The sequence below is a fragment of the Aegilops tauschii genome, chromosome 7 (genome assembly GCF_002575655.3).
Source record: "Aegilops tauschii subsp. strangulata cultivar AL8/78 chromosome 7, Aet v6.0, whole genome shotgun sequence".
NCBI classification, from domain to species: Eukaryota; Viridiplantae; Streptophyta; class Magnoliopsida; order Poales; family Poaceae; genus Aegilops; species Aegilops tauschii.
This window is the reverse complement of record NC_053041.3, coordinates 611768482-611785896: the sequence shown is the minus strand read 5'-3', so window position 1 is coordinate 611785896 and position 17415 is coordinate 611768482. Positions and strand designations below refer to the sequence as shown.

Genomic DNA, 17415 nt, shown 5'->3' with positions numbered 1-17415 from the left:
AACATTTTTTAAAATGAAGTAAACAATTTTTGAACTTCTGAACATTCATTGAAATTTGTGAACCAAATTTGAAAAATGGAATATTTTTTTGTATTTCTATAGATTGGTTAAAAAATAAAAAGGAAATAAAAAAACAAAGAAAATAAAGAACGAAAAAGGAAAGAAAACTGAACAAAGTATAGAAAAAAAGGAAAATAACGAAAAAAAAGAGAAAGACATAAAACCGGTTCACGAATCTTCCCTTACCTTCTAGAAGGTTTCTAACACAAGAAAAATACCGACTAGAACCTTCCCAAACCCGCCCAGTACTGTAGCACATACCTAATAATTGGGCCGGGCCATGTTGATGGCTGGTCGCTCCCTTCTGTGTGAAGTGTCTGACAATCTGCCGCATTGCGGCAGATAGGACTTTCCGATTCATCGGCATCTCCGGTCAATAAAAAAAACAGCTACTCCTCTCAAAATCCGCATCTAGACAAATCTAAGAAAAAACTTTTTGGACCGGAGGTAATATTTACGAGGAAGTGGAATATTCTTGGCCATAAATTCGCACACAGCTACCTGCGGTCGCCGTGGCGGCAAGGAACGGTCCCTCCGGTCAGTCTGCGACACCAAGAGGCTCACGGGTAATCGGCATATTCTTCCCACAGCCATCGTCCGGTTCCGCATCATTCCCGTCGGCATCGGTATTTGCTTGCTGGCGGCTGCCACCTCTGGTTTAAAAGCTCCGACGACTTTGCTAAACTGAACCGAGCTTGCTTCTGCCGCCAGAGTTAGTTTTGTAAAGCCTGGGCAAGGGCAGGGCCGGGTAGGATGAGCTCCGGCGGCTGTTCGACGTGCCTGGAGACCGTCTTCGCCGCCGTCCTCCCGCCGCTCGGCGTCTTCTTCCGGTACGGCTGGTGCAGCGTAAGCACCGCTACTCCTTTCTGATCCACTTAGCTCCACACCAGTCTTGCCTGAGTCCGTCGTAATGATTGATTTGCTGAATTTTGTGCCGCTGATGCGTGCCTAAACATGTGCAGCCGGAGTTCTTCATCTCGCTGCCGCTGACGTTGCTCGGCTACGTCCCCGGCATCATCTACTCCCTCTATGTCATCCTGAAGGCGCCGCCGGAGCTGCCGAGCATCGACGGCGACCGCCCCTACTACATCCTCGCCTGAGAAGCTCCTTCGAGCATAGCGTACGTACATGCTACTGTAGTTTAGCTCGCTCGCTGCATACTGTGTCGCCATTGGTTGAATTGGAGATGATTTGTAATTAAGCTGTGTGTTAGTGTGTGGACGTAGCCAGTGCTTTGAGGAATTAGCCACTGTTCTTTCTTTCTTGATTGGATTGGTGATGTGCTGTATAATTGTTTCGGCTGTGGATTAACGTACTCTCGATGCTAGAAATTAACAGCTAGTACTATAGTTTGCAATGGATGGGTGTGAATCACGTTCTCAGTTTTAGATGCGTCGATATGTAAACAGTTACTGAACTAGTGAATTTTGTTCCGGTCTCTATTTGAATCGACGAACTCTTGCGGGAGTTCAGGGTTCTGATCAGAGTTAAAAGGTGACCTGGACAAGTAGTGTAATCCAATGCTGAGTCACATCAATTAATTATTAATTTTGAATGGCTTTAAGGGCAAACTGGTGTACTATATCTTTTTGGGAGAGAGAGTGCTTTCAGACAATTTTGAGAAAAAGATTTATTCTCTTTGTCCCTATTTACTAGTGTCGATGTATTTCGAGATTCAATTTTAACGAACAAAAGGTGGTTTGTGTGTTACAAAATTATACTATCATTCAATCCATATTTAGATCTGCCCACCTCCCCGCTCCCCCGCTCCCGTCGCCCCCTCGGCGACGGCGCACATCTCCCATGGCGGATCCGTCCCCCTCGCCCATGCCGTCAACTGCGAGCCCTGCCTCGTACAGGGAGGCCCTGCATGCTTGCCTCGGCCCCGCCGTCTAGGCACGTCACACAATCGAGTTTCGTGGATCCCTCGTGTCCGCGGCTCAGATCCGTCATCATTGTCCCTGATAAGGTGGATGGGCGCATTGATGGCATTGATGAGGGCGATGGTGGTGGGTGGATGCAGGTGCATGGCAAGGACAAGTGCAAGAACCAGGAGCCCAAGCCCTGATCCCAGGAGGGGGACAACCGATTCGACGAGCTAATCTTAAAGAGGGTGAGGGCGAAGGGTCTGTGCTTCAAGTGTCTCACCAAAGGCCACATGATCAAAGATTGTCATAGCCTTGCTAAGTGCTTGTTGTGTGGTGGGGTGGGGCATAAGGCGCGAAGGTGCACGACGCGGTGCGACGGGCAGAGCTCACCGGTTGTCGCTCTGGTTGCCGCACCAGGAGGGAGAGGCGGAGATAAGCGGGTCATGGAGGCGCCGGCACTTTGCGGCAGGGGCTGGTGCGTGCCCCCCCCCTCGCGCGCGCACGTCGGAGATGGCGGAGATGGACAGAGGCCTCACCCAGATGGCGGTGCTGGCAATGCCGATGGGAGCTTGTCCCAAGGTGGATCCCGCAGAGGTTCAGCGGGCTTTCACGACGCGCTTCACATTACTGGGAAAATGCTTATAGGTGGTCTCAAAATAGTGGCGGGCATGGCTTGAAACTCACCACTGCTATTTCAGAAAAGTTGCAGTGGCGGGTAGCAAACACTGCCCGCCACTGCTCCGCGCCGACCAGTGGCAGGCCCTGGGACACACCCGCCACACGTAACCTCTTCTAAATTCGCCCGAGGGGGTGGAAACAGCAGTGGCCGGCATACATTATGTGCCCGCCACTAGTGTGGCATGAACCAGTGGTGGGCAAGTAATACACCTGCCACAACAACATTTAGAAGAGCCGCACCATAAATATTCAAAATATTAGACGTGTACATGTTTACATTGCTGTGGCGGGAAATAATTATGGCCCGCCACTGCAAAGTAGAAGTGGCGGACAGTGTGTGGGGCCTGTGACAGGTTTACATTGCCTTATCCAGTTGTGGACGCACGGTCGGTTTTCCCCCAAACCTAGTCCGTTTCATTTTCCCCAAATCTCAAAATCGTGCCTGCGCCCGCTTTCCATACGAGCCGCCGCCACCGCGCATTCCCTGCAAGGCACCACCACCATCGCTGGAGCCACCTCCTCCACGCCGTCCACCGCCTCAACAATCGGTGCCACCTTCCACGAGGTCTGCCGCCTAGACCGCCGGAGCCGCATTCTGCGCCGTCCGCCGCCTCGACTGCCGAAACCACCTTTCATGACCACCGCTGCCTCTCTTGCCGGATCTGCCGCCTCAACCGCCGTCCCTCCTGCATCCCATCCGTCCTTGGATCCGTCACCCAAGGTAACTAGGTAACGTCCGCCGCCCACTCTAAATGCAATAGTAAGTCTAATTTCCAGATTCAATCCCAATGTTTTAGGAATGCTACTTGTGCCAATGTTTTAGGAATACGACTTGTGCTAATCAGGAATTACATCAGGTTTCTAACCAATAGTGCATGTATACATGTGATTAGAGGAATAAGTGCATGTGGGAGGAGAGGGAGTCATTCCAGTAAATATGTGCATGTAATTAGAGGGGCGGAGAAATTCATTTCGATAGTTCACTTTATATGTGAACAGTTTTTAAATGACATGAAAGATTTATAGAATCGTGCGAACATTTTTTAGAGACCAAGTGAACAATTTTTTACATTTTCAAGAATTTTTTAAATGTCATAAACACAAATTTAAATGTGTGAATATTTTTTGATTGGGAAGAATCTTTTCTGAATGTATGGATATTTTAGAAAATTTCCACGATCAAAATATTTTTATTGCAGAAAAATATTGTAAATGTGCAATGAATGTTTTTAAAATTTAAGTAATTATTTTTCATTGCAAAAATATAAATAATAGTAAGAAATAAAAGAATGAAGCAAAGAAAAGAACCTAATGAAAGAACTAACTATGATTGGGCCGGTCCATTACATCTATCTTGCAATAGGCGAGACGTAGCCGCGCCCACAGACACATTCTTGTGAGTAGCGATGTGTCGCACATACTGATTCCTATTAGGAATCGCCTACATCGAGCGGCTTACCCGGGAAGTTCCTTGGTGCTTCTGTAGTCTATAAACAACGGGTATAACAGATACTTCATCACTCGAAGCACTCGCCTGCCACGAGGCTCAGGCACTGGCTCTTGACCTGGCATTACTGCATGTAGGGATCGTTTCTGACTGCAATGTTGTGGTCAATCTGCAATGTTGTGGTCAATGACATCCACCGAGGCACTGGAGGTACTTATGTCGGCATCATTAAGGAGATTCAAGCTTGCACGAGACAGTTTGTGCAGTGTCCCTTCATCTTCGAAGGATGTAGTTCAAATCTTGAGGCACATAGCCTCGCTAAACATGCTTTCGGTCTGGATCATGGACGCCATCTTTGGCTCCTGGCTTCACCGGAACTTCATTGTATCCCTATGAACATCATTAATTAATAAAGTGTGTTTAGACTAAAAAAAACCCTACATCGAGCGGCTATCGGACTGGCCCAATGCTATAGCCAAGCGTGAGTTCTTTTCTTTTCTTTTTCTTTGGGTTTTTCATTGTTTGTAGCAAGGTTTTCCTTGGGTTTTCTTTGTTTTTTTCCTTTTTTGATCAACATATATCTTTTTTAACACATTGTATATTTTTTGTATACATCAACAACATTTTGTATGCATGTTTAACATCTTTTTAATCCCTGATTAACATGTTTTCAAATATGTGTTTTGATGCCTAATTTTTTACACACATTGTACAATTTTTCATACATCTAAACCATTTTCTTATATACATTCAACATTTGCAATACATGAACTGTCTGAACATCTTTTTAATAAACGTTGAAACCTTATTTTTATGATACAAAAAAATAATTTAAACTATGTGAACATTTCTATACATTGGATAAACCTTTTTTTAAATGTCATAACATTTTGTATGAGACGCGTGATTTAAAAAAATTGAGCACCCAATTTTTAATGGTAAAAAATTGTTTCCAATTACACGAAAAATGTTATTCATTGTATAGCATTTCTATACATCGTATAACAATTATTTTTACAATTTTGAGCGAACATTTATTTTAATGTGCAATGAACAATTTTAGCTACATTTACATTTTTTATGTGAAAAGAACATTTTTAAAGATATTATTTTTCGTAATAGATGCATTTAGTTCAAAAAGGAAAATACACGTTATGTCATTGTGCTGTCAGCATGATGAGGCCACGTGGTTACTAGGCCAGCCCAGTACGAGCTCCCACATGCAAGCAACCCTCACATAGGAGTCTTTGCGGGCGGCGCGTAGGCGCCTTGTTAGTAGTGTGGCTAGCGGACAATCGAGGAAGAGGTGTTTAATAGTTTCATCTTGATCACAAAAGCGACATCGTTGACTACCCTCCCATCTTCGCTTTGCCAAGTTATTCTTAGTCAGAATCACCTCCTTGTGCTTAATGGAACTTTTATCTACCAAATATGTATCGATTTCAGGATTAGATCAGAGTCAATTAAGTCTACGTACATAAATTTCACTGATAAAATTTTGTTCGTAGATAGTCTCCAATGAATAGTATCTAGCTCATCCGAGAGCTAAACGTCCATCAACCTCCGCACCAGATGTAGCCATGCGTCCCATCGGTCTTCTACTAAAAATCTCCGGAATTGAATGTATAGAGGAGTAGACTGTAGAACTGTAGCAACATAAGCTTCCTTACACTGTACAATATTATACAGAGACGGATATTGTGTGGCTAAAGACGTCTCCCCTAACCAAGTATCCTCCCAGAATTTAGTCGAGTTGCTGAAGACTGGTTTCGTTCTCATTAATCCCTTCTAGAAAGGCGAATCATTTGGTCTAACGGTAAACTAGGCCAAGGTCTTAGATTGTAGGTACTTATTACGCAAAATTTGTACCCACGTGCCTTTGGTTTTAATAGAAAGCCTGTACATCCATTTACTGAGCAGACATCTATTCTTTACCTCTAAATTCTCAATCCCGAGCCCACCCTAGTCCTTCGGTGATATCCCACTTAGTGAGCATGTACTTTCTCTTTATTTCATCGCATTGCCAAAATAATCGTGATCGATAGACGTCTAACATTTTCCGTACCCTTACAGGTACTTCAAGAAAGACAAAAGAAACATCGGCAAACTTGTGAGCACTGAGTTTATCAGTACCAACCGACCACCATAAGACATAAGCCTACCCTTCCGGCAGCTTAGTTTTTTTTCAAGTCGATCTTCAATACAATTACACTCCTTGTTAGAAAGCTTGCGATTGTGAATTGATATGCCCAGATAACTAAACAGTAGGGTACCCAGTTCCATCTTGTTCGTCTTTGGCTCTCCTAAATCAGAACAGTTCACTTTTGTTAAAATTAATCTTCAATCCAACAATTGCTCGAAGAGTGAATTGCACAGAACATCAACTTCAGTGGTACTTATAACAGTTTACACCACCTTTTGAGAAAAATTTCAGAGAACCACAACTTTTGTGCTAATCATCAACACAGAGCTCCAATCTCTCTGATCAACCTGACCAACAGCTTGGATCGACCGAAACAGACCAAGTCCTAAAGCCACAGTTCCAGCTCGTACGCGCATGCGGTCTCCTCGCTCCGAACCGGCAGCCAAGCCGCCCCCGCAGCCTCGCTGCAAACCGGCACCCGCTTGCCCGCTGAATCCTCCGCCACAATATCGTATTCTCCACCCAAGCGCCACCAACGCCTCCTCCTCCGCCTCGGCGCCTTCTCGTCCGCCCATCATCACCAGCGCCGTCGTCCCCACACTGTTCTTCTCGGGTCAACGCCGCCAGCCGTCCTGTACATAGCTCGTCCCCAGCGACGCCGGCCTTACAAAGGCTCTCGCTGTCGGCATGACAAGGGACCCCGTCGTCCGTCTGCAAGTGAATGACTCCATGGTGCTGCGCTGGCCAGTCGCCGCCGCTAGCACCCAGCCGCCGCGCAGTTGCCACCAGACAAGAGAGAAGCAAATGAAAGGAGGCGCACACAGGAGCTCCAAGTGGCAGACAGAGAAGCACACGCACGAGTTGGAAGTTGGAACTAGTAGCTCGATCCACGGTGGCCTGCCCGGTGGGCCTAAGCTGTTCGTTCCGCTAATCAAAGGATTTGGGCTGTGTGTTGATAGTTACCCAAAAGGTGTGGTTCTCTGAAATTTTCTCAAAAGGTGGTGTAAGCTGTTATAAGTGTCCATGAAGTTGATGTTCTGTGCAATTCACTCTTGCTCAAACAGGCCTAACATCAATTTCATATTTCTAGCCTTTTATTAAAATTAATCTTCAAAAGTTCACATGTACTACAAAATACTATACTCCGTCCATTACGCAAGATGCACGCCCTCCACCTTATCACGCTCCACCACCAGCGGCGAGTCCGCCGTTACCTTGCCGCCGGCCACCATCTCAGCCTCGGCCTCAGGCGTCCCCATTGCGCCGTTGTACTTGTACCTCATCGCCACCCACACGAAGAGCGCCATGTTGGCCACGGAGAGCACCAGCAGGAACACGTAGTAGTAGTCGAGGTGTGAGTCGTTCGGGTTGTCGCCGATCCAGCTCTTGCCGACGGTCGCCCTGGTGGTCCGGTCGACGAGCGTCACGAGCAGGCTGCTGAGGAAGTTCCCGACGCCAAGCCCGCTGGTGTAGAAGGTGGTCCCCAGCCTCTGCATCCCCTCCGGCGACTGGTCGTAGAAGAACTCGAGGACTCCGATGGTGTTGAACACGTCGCCGACGCCAAGGATCACGTACTGCGGCAGCATCCAAAAGACGCTCATCGGCACCGTCTCGTGGGGGCCGCGGACGGGGTGCTCCCGGATCACGCGCATGCGCCGGACCTCCACGAGGTAGGCGCTGGTCACGATGAGCGCCTGCAACATTTAGGATTAGCTGGTGTGTGGCTTAGTGCATGCGTTGCCTGTTGAGTGCTATTTAAGGCCTGTGCAACCGTGGTGCCATAGAGTAGTGCAGTGGTGACTGGCCAGTGCTTGTGTGCGTGTATGACTCCGTGGCTATCAGGACGGCTAGGAGGAGTAGTAGCCGGAGTTGGGCCCTGTTTGGTTGTGCTGTAGATTTCTGAAAGCAGCTGTGAAAAATCTGTTGTGAGAAAGCTGTAGGCCGTTTGGCAAACTAGCTGTATGAGCTGTGGCTGTGGAGATAAATGGCTGAAATACCCCTAAAAGCTGAAAGATTGCTTGCACGCTGTTTAATGATAATAACATCATTATAAGTTGATTTAGAGCACTAATAAAAATTAATTAAATAATTAGATGAGTCTTATGATCGACATGATATTTTGACACGGCAAGAGAGTGGCATATTTTTATAAGGTTAAATACACAGCACACAAAAAGAAATAGCAAACAACTTACGATAGAATGAACTAGCCGTTGAATCCAAGTATTTCAACGTTGATCAATACGTTAGTACATTAGAACGCTTACATTTCTTACAAGCGAAAGCCCATCAACTAGTAGCGGCCCAAAATATTATATACACTTCTACACATATCACAAAATAGAATAGTAGTTCATCCATGAGCAGATAAAAGAACTCTATGATGCAGTAGAGCTCATCATGGAGTTAGCAATTCTATCACGAACTCCTTGGACTGGCGCTACTTCCAAGTCCTCATCAGGAATATAATCTTCATCTTCATCACATTTGTCAAACTCCTCGTCGGGCAACTTGGTCTCACGAATATAGTTGTGCAACGCCATACAAGCAATAATAATCTTTCTCTGTGTACGAGGTTTGAAACTAGGTACACCCTTCAAGATGCGCCATTTAGCTTTGAGCACTCCAAATGATCGCTCAACAGCATTTCTAAGTGAAGAGTGGCTATGATTATACACCTCATATTTGCCCACCGGTTTTCGTCCATTACGAAATTATGGTATGTGGTATATTTGGCCTTTGTAAGGAGCAAGATATCCTTCACGGTTTGGATATCCCGAATCGATGAGGTAATATTTTCCTATAAAAAAGGCAACAACATTGTTATGCATGTTTGTTGAGGAGCAAGTAATGGCAGCAATATAAAAGGGGATAGTACGTAATGGCATCAAGCAAGTAAGGGCAACAACACATATTAGTACCCGGTGGTGGTGTAGGGAAGCGATGTGCATACTTTACCAAGCTATCATTTAAGATCCTTGTGTCATGTGCTGAACCGGGCCAACCAGCCACAACAAAAGTAAACCTCATGTCAAAGTCGCAAACCGCCATAACATCCATGGTGACCTGTGTGGTTAACAACCTCATCCGATGGCACTGTACATGGGATGTGGTAGCCATCTATTGCACCGTTCGCACCTTTGAAATGAGGCCAAAATCTCTCATCTTGAATTCTTGCATGCACGGTTGTGAAAGTATCATCTCGAGGTGTTATGTCATGTCCTACTAACTTGCACAAGCAATTCAAGACCTCTTTGAACTTTCGATGGACCGTTTCCGTTGATCTCGAAAAACGATTCTCGAAGAACTTAGCTGTTATAAGTGTCTATGAAGTTGATGTTCTGTGCAATTCACTCTTGCTCGAACAGGCCTAACATCAATTTCATATTTTTAGCCTTTTATTAAAATTAATCTTCAAAAGTTCACATGTACTACAAAATATGATACTCCGTCCTTTACGCAAGATGCATGCCCTCCACCTTATCATGCTCCACCACCGGCGGCGAGTCCGCCGTTACCTTGCCGTCGGCCACCATCTCAGCTTCCGCCTAAGGCGTCCCCATCGTGCCGTTGTCCTCCAGGAACTCTTTCTTGTACTTGTACCGCATCACGACCCACACGAAGAGCACCATGTTGGCCACAGAGAGCACCAGCAGGAACACGTAGTAGTAGTCGAGGTGTGAGTCATTCAGGTTGTCGCCGATCCAGCTCTTGCCGACGCTCGCCCTGCTGGTGGTCCGGTCGATGAGCGTCACGACAGGCCAGGTCTGTAATATGTTCCGTAGTAGAACGTGTCTGTGTTTTAGGCTAGTGTGTGCGTGAGAATGCGCTGAATGATGTTAAAACGACTTTGGTTTCTCTAAATGAAATCGGAGCGAAAACCCTCTTTTGCTAAAAAAAAACAGCTGATGCTGATGCACGCTTGGTGAACGCATGATCGTGCCTCTTCTCCCACCAACGTTGCCTACGGGCTGTAAGATGGAGCCACGTCGAAACTCGAAACTGACAAAACGGACCATTTTTGAAAATTGGGCAAAAGATAACCCTCATGAATATTATCAAAATCTACCCCTTTTGCTCAACGTCAATGTTTCCGGCGCTGAAACTGTCTATGCTAGCGTCATATGTCTTGGCGTTGGAAATTTGTTAATGTTTTTAAAGTGAAAAGTAATTTGCACTATCAAAGCAAGAGGATACGGCTAGACCCCGCCACCAAGGTTTGTGACTTGGTGCATTTCATCCGTAGCAACTACCAAGTAGCGACCCGCCACTCTCTATCTATACATAAACTAAATTATTTTGCTCCAGCCAAGCCGATTTCGACACACCACGAAAAACTTTACGTCGCTCGCTCGACCACCAATGGAGTTCACCAAGGATGGCTCCGTCGACCTCCGCGGCCAACCGATCATCGCCTCCCGGACCGGCCGGTGGAAGGCGTGCTCCTTTTTACTAGGTACGAAGCTGTTTGCCGTACATCACGCCGGAGTCCATCCGCCGGAGACCTTCCCTCGATCCATCTGATTTCCCGGTGAACACACGCACGCGCGCAGGGTACGAGGCGTTCGAGCGGATGGCGTTCTACGGGGTGGCATCGAACCTGGTGGTGTACCTGACGACTCAGATGCGGCAGGAGACGGTGTCGTCGGTGCGCAGCGTCAACAACTGGACGGGGGCGGTGTGGATGACGCCCATCGCCGGCGCCTACGTCGCCGACGCCTTCCTCGGCCGCTTCTGGACCTTCACCGGCGCCTCGCTCATATACCTCGTGGTCAGTACTCAGTAGCTCCAGCCACAAAATCATCTCATCATAAGTCCAGTCCAATTAATAGATAAGAACATCAGGTGGAGCTTATATGTGTAGCACGTACGTATAATTTTGTTGCAGGGCATGGTTATGATAAGCCTGGCCGTCTCCCTGAAGCCACTGCACCCGCACTGCACCGCGGACGGTGACTGCGCCCCGGCGACCCGGCGGCAGGTGGCCTTCTTCTACGCGGCGCTTTACACCATGGCCGTCGGCGCGGGCGGGACCAAGCCCAACGTCTCGACGTTCGGCGCGGACCAGTTCGACGATTTGGACGTACGGGAGCGCGAGATCAAGGCTTCCTTCTTCAACTGGTGGACGTTCAGCACCTTCACCGGCGGCCTCGTCGCCATGCTCGTCCTCGTTTACGTCCAGGAGGAGGTCGGCTGGGGCGTCGGGTACGCGATCCCGACGGTCGGCCTTGCCCTGTCTCTTGTGCTGTTCTATGTGGGCATGCCGTTCTACCGGCACAAGCCTGTCAGGCGGAGCACGGCGGCAGGTCCAGCAAGGCTGATCGGCAGGGTGCTCAGGGCAGCCTATGCGAACCGGGGATGTCAGCTCACCGGGGAGCTGAACGAGCATGGCACGGCTGCTGCCGTTGACGGGAAGCGGCTTTTACTCCACACGCGGGGTAATTTCAGGTTCTTGGACAAGGCGGCCATGGTGTCAGACACAGACAGCGAGACGGCCAGCCATGCGCCATGCACAGTGACCGAGGTCGAGGAGGTGAAGCTCATAGCCGGAATGATCGTGGTATGGCTTGTCACTCTGGTGCCCTGCATGATCCCTGCGCAAGTGAACACCCTCTTCGTGAAGCAAGGGACCACCCTGGACCGCTCACTCGGTGCCGTCCGCATCCCGGCCGCCTCCCTCGGCAGCTTCATCACCATCTCCATGCTCATCTCGATCCCTATCTACGACCGCGTGCTGGTGCCGCTCCTCCGGCGGCGCACCGGCGACCCGCGTGGCATCACCCTCCTGCAGCGCCTTGGCGTCGGGTGCTTGCTGCAAGCGCTGGTCGTGGCATGCGCCTGCCTTGTCGAGGTCAGGCGCATGCGCGTGATCCGGGAGCGCTCCATCCACGGCCCCCACGACACGGTGCCGATGAGCGTCTTCTGGATGCTGCCGCAGTACGTGCTCCTAGGCATCGGCGACGTGTTCAACACCATCGGAGTCCTCGAGTTCTTCTACGACCAGTCGCCGGAGGGGATGCAGAGCCTCGGAACCACCTTCTACACGAGCGGGCTCGGCGTCGGGAACTTCCTCAACAGCTTGCTCGTGACGCTCGTCGACCGGACCACCAGGGCGAGCGTCGGCAAGAGCTGGATCGGCGACAACCTGAACGACTCACACCTCGACTACTACTACGTGTTCCTGCTAGTGCTCTCCGTGGCCAACATGGCGCTCTTCGTGTGGGTCGCGATGCGGTACAAGTACAAGAAAGAGTTCCTGGAGGACAACGGCACGATGGGGACGCCTGAGGCCGAGACTGAGATGGTGGCCGACGGCAAGGTAACGGCGGACTCGCCGCTAGTGGTGGAGCGTGATAAGGTGGAGGCCATGCATGTTGCCTAGAAAAACGTATCCATTCTCTGATCGGCAACTGAACGAAGGACGGAGTATAGTATTTTGTAGTACACATGTGAACTTTTGAAGGTTTGATTTGCCATTATTTTTTTGATAGAAATTTCTAATCTATTCATTAATCATGGCAGTACAAAGAACAGAGGTAATAAAAATTACAACCCGGTCCATAGACTACCTAGCGACGACTACAAACACGGGAGCGAGCCGAAGGCGCTCCGCCGTCATCGCCCCTATCTCATCGGAGCCAGACAAACCTTATTGTAGTAGACAGTTGGGATGTCGTCGTGCTAAGGCCCCAAAGGACCAACGCATCAGAGCAGCAACCATCGCCGATGAAGAGAGTTGTAGATCGGAAAGATCAAATTTGTAACCACACGAACGAAGATGAACACAAATTGGATCCAAATAGAACCACCGAAGGCCAACACGCACCGAATCCCGCGAGATACGACGGAGACACAGCTCCACATGTCCTCGGACGATGCTATTCGCACCATCTAGACGGGGATCAGACATGAAAGACATTATTCCTACTGAGGGATATCGCCACCGCCACACAGTCCCAACCAAGACGCTGAACCTAATAAAAACAAGAGCGGGGTCCTTCCCGCCAGCGTTCGCGCGCGGGAGGGTGGGGGGGGGGGGGGGGGCGAGATCCTCCACACCTCCATGACCCAAAGACCATTGGAAGTGGGACGGGTTGGCGGAAGAGGAGGATGAAGACCTTTCTTGAGGAAAAAGGAGGCTACAGTTATGTTCCTATATTTTTATGAGTATTGTTTTTAACATTGAATTTGTTGATTTGCCACTTAAACCGTCTGATTTCATTATATGAAATCGGAGGGGAGGCCCCTCTTTCCCTAAAGGAAAAAAAGACGATGTGCTTTCGAAACATGTGAAAATATATGTGCAGACTATTTGCCGATATGCTTAATGTACCGTCTTATTTGCACAATCCACGCGCAGCCTGCACCAAGCGTATCTATACACTATTTACAAGCCGCGCCCAAGAGCATCTTCAACGGCCGCACAAAAATCTCACGTCCAATAAAAGTTATAGTGCGCCATTTTAGCACTTTTAGTGCGCCGGCACCAATATTGCTTTAGCAGACGCCCAAAGACGCGCGCCCAAAAAGCAAACAGTGCAAATTGTGAAGCGCGCGCAATCCGGAGCCCAAAATATGCTGCGGCGATAGCGTTTTTCAGTGCGCACCCAAAATATTTTAGCGCTACAGCATCTGCTGGAGCTGTTGGGCTCCGAAAAAAAAATGAATTTTTAGTGCGCGGAGCTCTTTTTGGGCGTCTGTTGGAGATGCTCGAAGCGCCGCCCACAGAGACTCCTATTTGAGGGTCGCTTGCAGGGAGCTGGTACTGGGCTGGCCCAGTAACCACATGGCCCCATCATGATGACGTCACACTGGCATAACGTAATTTTTCTTCTTTTTTAACTAAATGCATCTATTATGAAAAAGAAAGACTCCTATTTGAGGGTCGCTTGCAGGGAGCTGGTACTGGGCCGGCCCAGTAACCACATGGCCCCATTATGCTAACGTCACACTGGCATAACGTATTTTTTCTTATTTTTTTTAACTAAATGCATCTATTATGAAAAAGAATATTTTGAACACTTTTCATTGCACAATAAAAATCGTAAATGTAGTTAGAAGTGTCCACTGCACATTAAAAAATATTCACTCAAAATTTTAAGAAAATGTTTATACGACTTGAAAAAATGTATGTGACAATTCAAAAATGGTCACGCGTTTTAGAAACAAATGTGATTTTATTAAATGTTATACAATGTAAAAATAATGTTCGTGTAATTCAAAAACAATTTTATTTATAGCAAGCAAAAATGTGTATTAGATTTTTTAGAAAATGTTTATGTGTTTCATACAAATGTCGTGACATTTAGAAAAAAGGTTTATCCAATGCATAATCTGTTTTTCCTTTATCAAAATCATGTACTGGTAATATCCATGACTATTTGAAATCTAAAGTTTTGTATACTATGGTGTGGCCTTTCTCTCTACTCACTGAAAATATCCAATCCTCTGGAAACTGAACCAATCCAGTAATATTTATGTGTTCACATGCTAATTTCAAAAATCATATATCACATGAAAGACTAGACCATGATAGCACGTTGCTGCGCCCGACAAGTTTTACAATTAAATGACAGGTACTGCTGAAAATATATATTGGCAGACATAAAATATAAAATTGTCCATAGCAAAACTATATGTTGCTTATTTTTAGGTTGGTTTATTTTTTGTTGCTGAGGTCATCAGACACATTTTGATAGTAGTAACAAGAAAGATTAAATAGAAGGACTTGGCAAGAATGCATTTGATCAAGTCCCACATCCATCAGTCAAGAAACCATACGTCGTGTCTCTCCAGGAGAAAAACAAATTTCATTTTTGGAAGAGCAAACACATCCTATATACTTAAGAGATTTATCCTCACTATCTTATTTATCTTGCCATGCAAGCTATCCACATCATCAAATAGGTCCACCATCTAAAAATCATTTCCCACTAACTATTCATGCGCATGCAGTCTGCCACAAATAACCATGAACTATTTTTTTCGTGCACTCTCAAGCAGTCACGTCATCCTAGGTTTATTTTGCTATTTGTAAATGTCTTGACGTCATCCAATCCACTCCAGGCGTAGAACAGAAGTCCCTGTCTAACCATTTGATTAGGCTTCACGTGTTCTTAATGCGTTCGTCTGATTCTGAAAGCCCAAATGACCGTCTTTTCTCATTCTCATTTACTAGTGCATTTTATCCATGTCTCTTTCACTCTACACAGGTCATAGAATTGCGTTAGATTCCTTTATTCTCTCAAACCTCGAGTGTCTCAAGCAACCTTTTAATCCCAATTTATATTCATTTGCATATAAAGAGGCATCTCGTCAAGTTTTTCCTTGAAAAAAGTCCATTTTACTACCCTGAATAAAGTGGGTGGTTCACTTTAGCCCCTGATCTATTTTTCGGCTTCTTTTACCCCCCAAACAAACCTAAACCGGACAAAACACCCCCTGGCTGGATTTTCTCCACCCGCTGCTGATGTGGCACTAGTCAATGGCGGTTTTGACCTGGGTGGGGCCCCCTTGTCAGGTTTGTCTCCCTCCCTCCCTCCCTCCCTCTCTCTCTCTCTCTAGGTCAGCACCGCCGCTGCCCGAAGGAGCGCTGTGAAGGAAATATGCCCTAGAGGCAATAATAAAATTGTTATTTATATTTCCTTATATCATGATAAATGTTTATTATTCATGCTAGAATTGTATTAACCGGAAACTTAGTACATGTGTGAATACATAGACAAACAGAGTGTCACTAGTATGCCTCTACTTTGACTAGCTCGTTAATCAAAGATGGTTAAGTTTCCTAGCCATAGACATGTGTTGTCATTTGATGAATGGGATCACATCATTAGAGAATGATGTGATTGACTTGACCCATCCGTTAGCTTAGCACTATGATCGTTTAGTTTATTGCTATTGCTTTCTTCATAACTTATACATGTTCCCATGACTATGAGATTATGCAACTCCCGAATACCGGAGGAACACTTAGTGTTCTATCAGACGTCACAACGTAACTGGGTGATTATAAAGATGCTCTACAGGTGTCTCCGATGGTGTTTGTTGGGTTGACATAGATCGAGATTAGGATTTGTCATTCCAATCTTCGGAGATGTATCTCTGGGCCCTCTCGGTAATGCACATCACTATAAGCCTTGCAAGCAATGTATGAGTTAGTCACGAGATGATGCACTAAGAAACGAGTAAAGAGACTTGCCGGTATCAAGATTGAACTAGGTATGATGATACCGACGATCGAATCTCGGGCAAGTAACATACCGATGACAAAGGGAACAACGTATGTTGTTATGCGGTTTGACCGATAAAGATCTTCATAGAATATGTAGGAACTAATATGAGCATCCAGGTTCCGCTATTGGTTATTGACCGGAGATGAGTCTCGGTCATGTCTACATAGTTCTCGAACCCGTAGGGTCCGCACGCTTAACATTCGATGACGATCGATATTATGAGTTTATGTGTTTTGATGTACCGAAGGTTGTTCGGAGTCCCGGATGCGATCACGGACATGACGAGGAGTCTCAAAAAGGTCGAGACATAAAGATTAATATATTGGAAGGCTATGTTTGGGCACCGGAAAAGTTTCGAGTGGTTCGGGCATTTTTTCGGAGTACTGGGAGGTTACCGGAACCCCCCCGGGGAGTTAATGGGCCATGGTGGAAGAGAGGAGGAGGTGTCCAAGGTGGGGGCGCCCCCGCCCAAGCCCAATCCGAATCGGGACGGGGGCCGCCCCCTTTCCTTCTCTCCCTCTCCCTCTTCCTTCTTCACGATCCGACCGATCCAAGTACCGAACGCACGACACTTCCGAGTTCAGCACAGTTCAGATCGATGACGTCCCACGAACTCACGATCCAGCAGAGTGTCGAGGGAGAGCTTCGTCAGCACGACGGCGTGATGACGGTGATGATGAAGCTACCGGCACAGGGCTTCGCCTAAGCACTGCAACGATATGACCGAGGTGGATTATGGTGGAGGGGGGCACCGCACACGGCTAAGAACAATGTCTGTTGTGCTTCTAGGGTGCCCCCTGCCCCCGTATATAAAGGAGCAAGGGGGAGGCCGGCCGGCCCTTGGGGCGCGCCAAGGAGGGGGAGGAGTCCTCCTCCTAGTAGGAGTAGGACTCCCCCTTTCCTAGTCCAACTAGGAGGAGGAAGGGGGAAGGAAGGAGAGGAGAGGGAGAGGGAAAGAGGGGCTGTGCCCCCTCCCCTAGTCCA

At 47.4% G+C, this 17415-nt stretch overlaps 3 protein-coding genes across 4 annotated transcripts; 2 read left to right on the top strand and 1 right to left on the bottom strand.

Moving 5' to 3' along the window:
* The first annotated feature begins 700 nt into the window (after positions 1-700).
* On the top strand, positions 701-1417 carry LOC109786646 (hydrophobic protein RCI2A). 2 transcript variants are annotated; one of them, XR_002238369.3, is made up of 2 exons: positions 701-890; positions 1023-1417. XR_002238369.3 is itself a non-coding variant. In XM_020345225.3 (2 exons), the coding sequence occupies exons 1-2, from the start codon at positions 814-816 to the stop codon at positions 1158-1160; spliced, it is 231 nt and encodes a 76-aa protein (XP_020200814.1). In that variant the 5' UTR covers positions 716-813; the 3' UTR covers positions 1161-1417. The 2 variants fall into 2 exon arrangements, 1 of the variants encoding a protein (XP_020200814.1); XM_020345225.3 differs by having other exon boundaries at positions 716-906.
* A 5930-nt stretch (positions 1418-7347) lies between these two features.
* On the bottom strand, positions 7348-7899 carry LOC141026472 (protein NRT1/ PTR FAMILY 5.1-like). The gene has a single exon (XM_073503106.1). It carries the CDS (start codon positions 7897-7899, stop codon positions 7348-7350), a length of 552 nt encoding a protein of 183 aa, XP_073359207.1.
* Positions 7900-10516: 2617 nt separating this feature from the next.
* Positions 10517-12676, top strand: LOC109786640 (protein NRT1/ PTR FAMILY 5.1-like). Its single transcript, XM_020345218.4, has 3 exons — positions 10517-10652; positions 10750-10967; positions 11085-12676. Exons 1-3 carry the CDS (start codon positions 10559-10561, stop codon positions 12576-12578), a joined length of 1806 nt encoding a protein of 601 aa, XP_020200807.1. The 5' UTR covers positions 10517-10558; the 3' UTR covers positions 12579-12676.
* The last annotated feature ends 4739 nt before the right edge of the window (positions 12677-17415 follow it).

What these genes read in the sequence shown, in the direction of transcription:
- LOC109786646 (XM_020345225.3), top strand. Translation starts at nt 814, where the DNA reads ATGAGCTCCGGCGGCTGTTCGACGTGCCTGGAGACCGTCTTCGCCGCC. An exon ending in TCCGGTACGGCTGGTGCAGC is followed by an intron (nt 907 to 1,022) that starts GTAAGCACCGCT and finishes AAACATGTGCAG; the next exon opens with CCGGAGTTCTTCATCTCGCT.
- LOC141026472 (XM_073503106.1), bottom strand. Translation starts at nt 7,899, where the DNA reads ATGTTGCAGGCGCTCATCGTGACCAGCGCCTACCTCGTGGAGGTCCGG.
- LOC109786640 (XM_020345218.4), top strand. Translation starts at nt 10,559, where the DNA reads ATGGAGTTCACCAAGGATGGCTCCGTCGACCTCCGCGGCCAACCGATC. An exon ending in GGCGTGCTCCTTTTTACTAG is followed by an intron (nt 10,653 to 10,749) that starts GTACGAAGCTGT and finishes GCACGCGCGCAG; the next exon opens with GGTACGAGGCGTTCGAGCGG. An exon ending in CCTCGCTCATATACCTCGTG is followed by an intron (nt 10,968 to 11,084) that starts GTCAGTACTCAG and finishes ATTTTGTTGCAG; the next exon opens with GGCATGGTTATGATAAGCCT.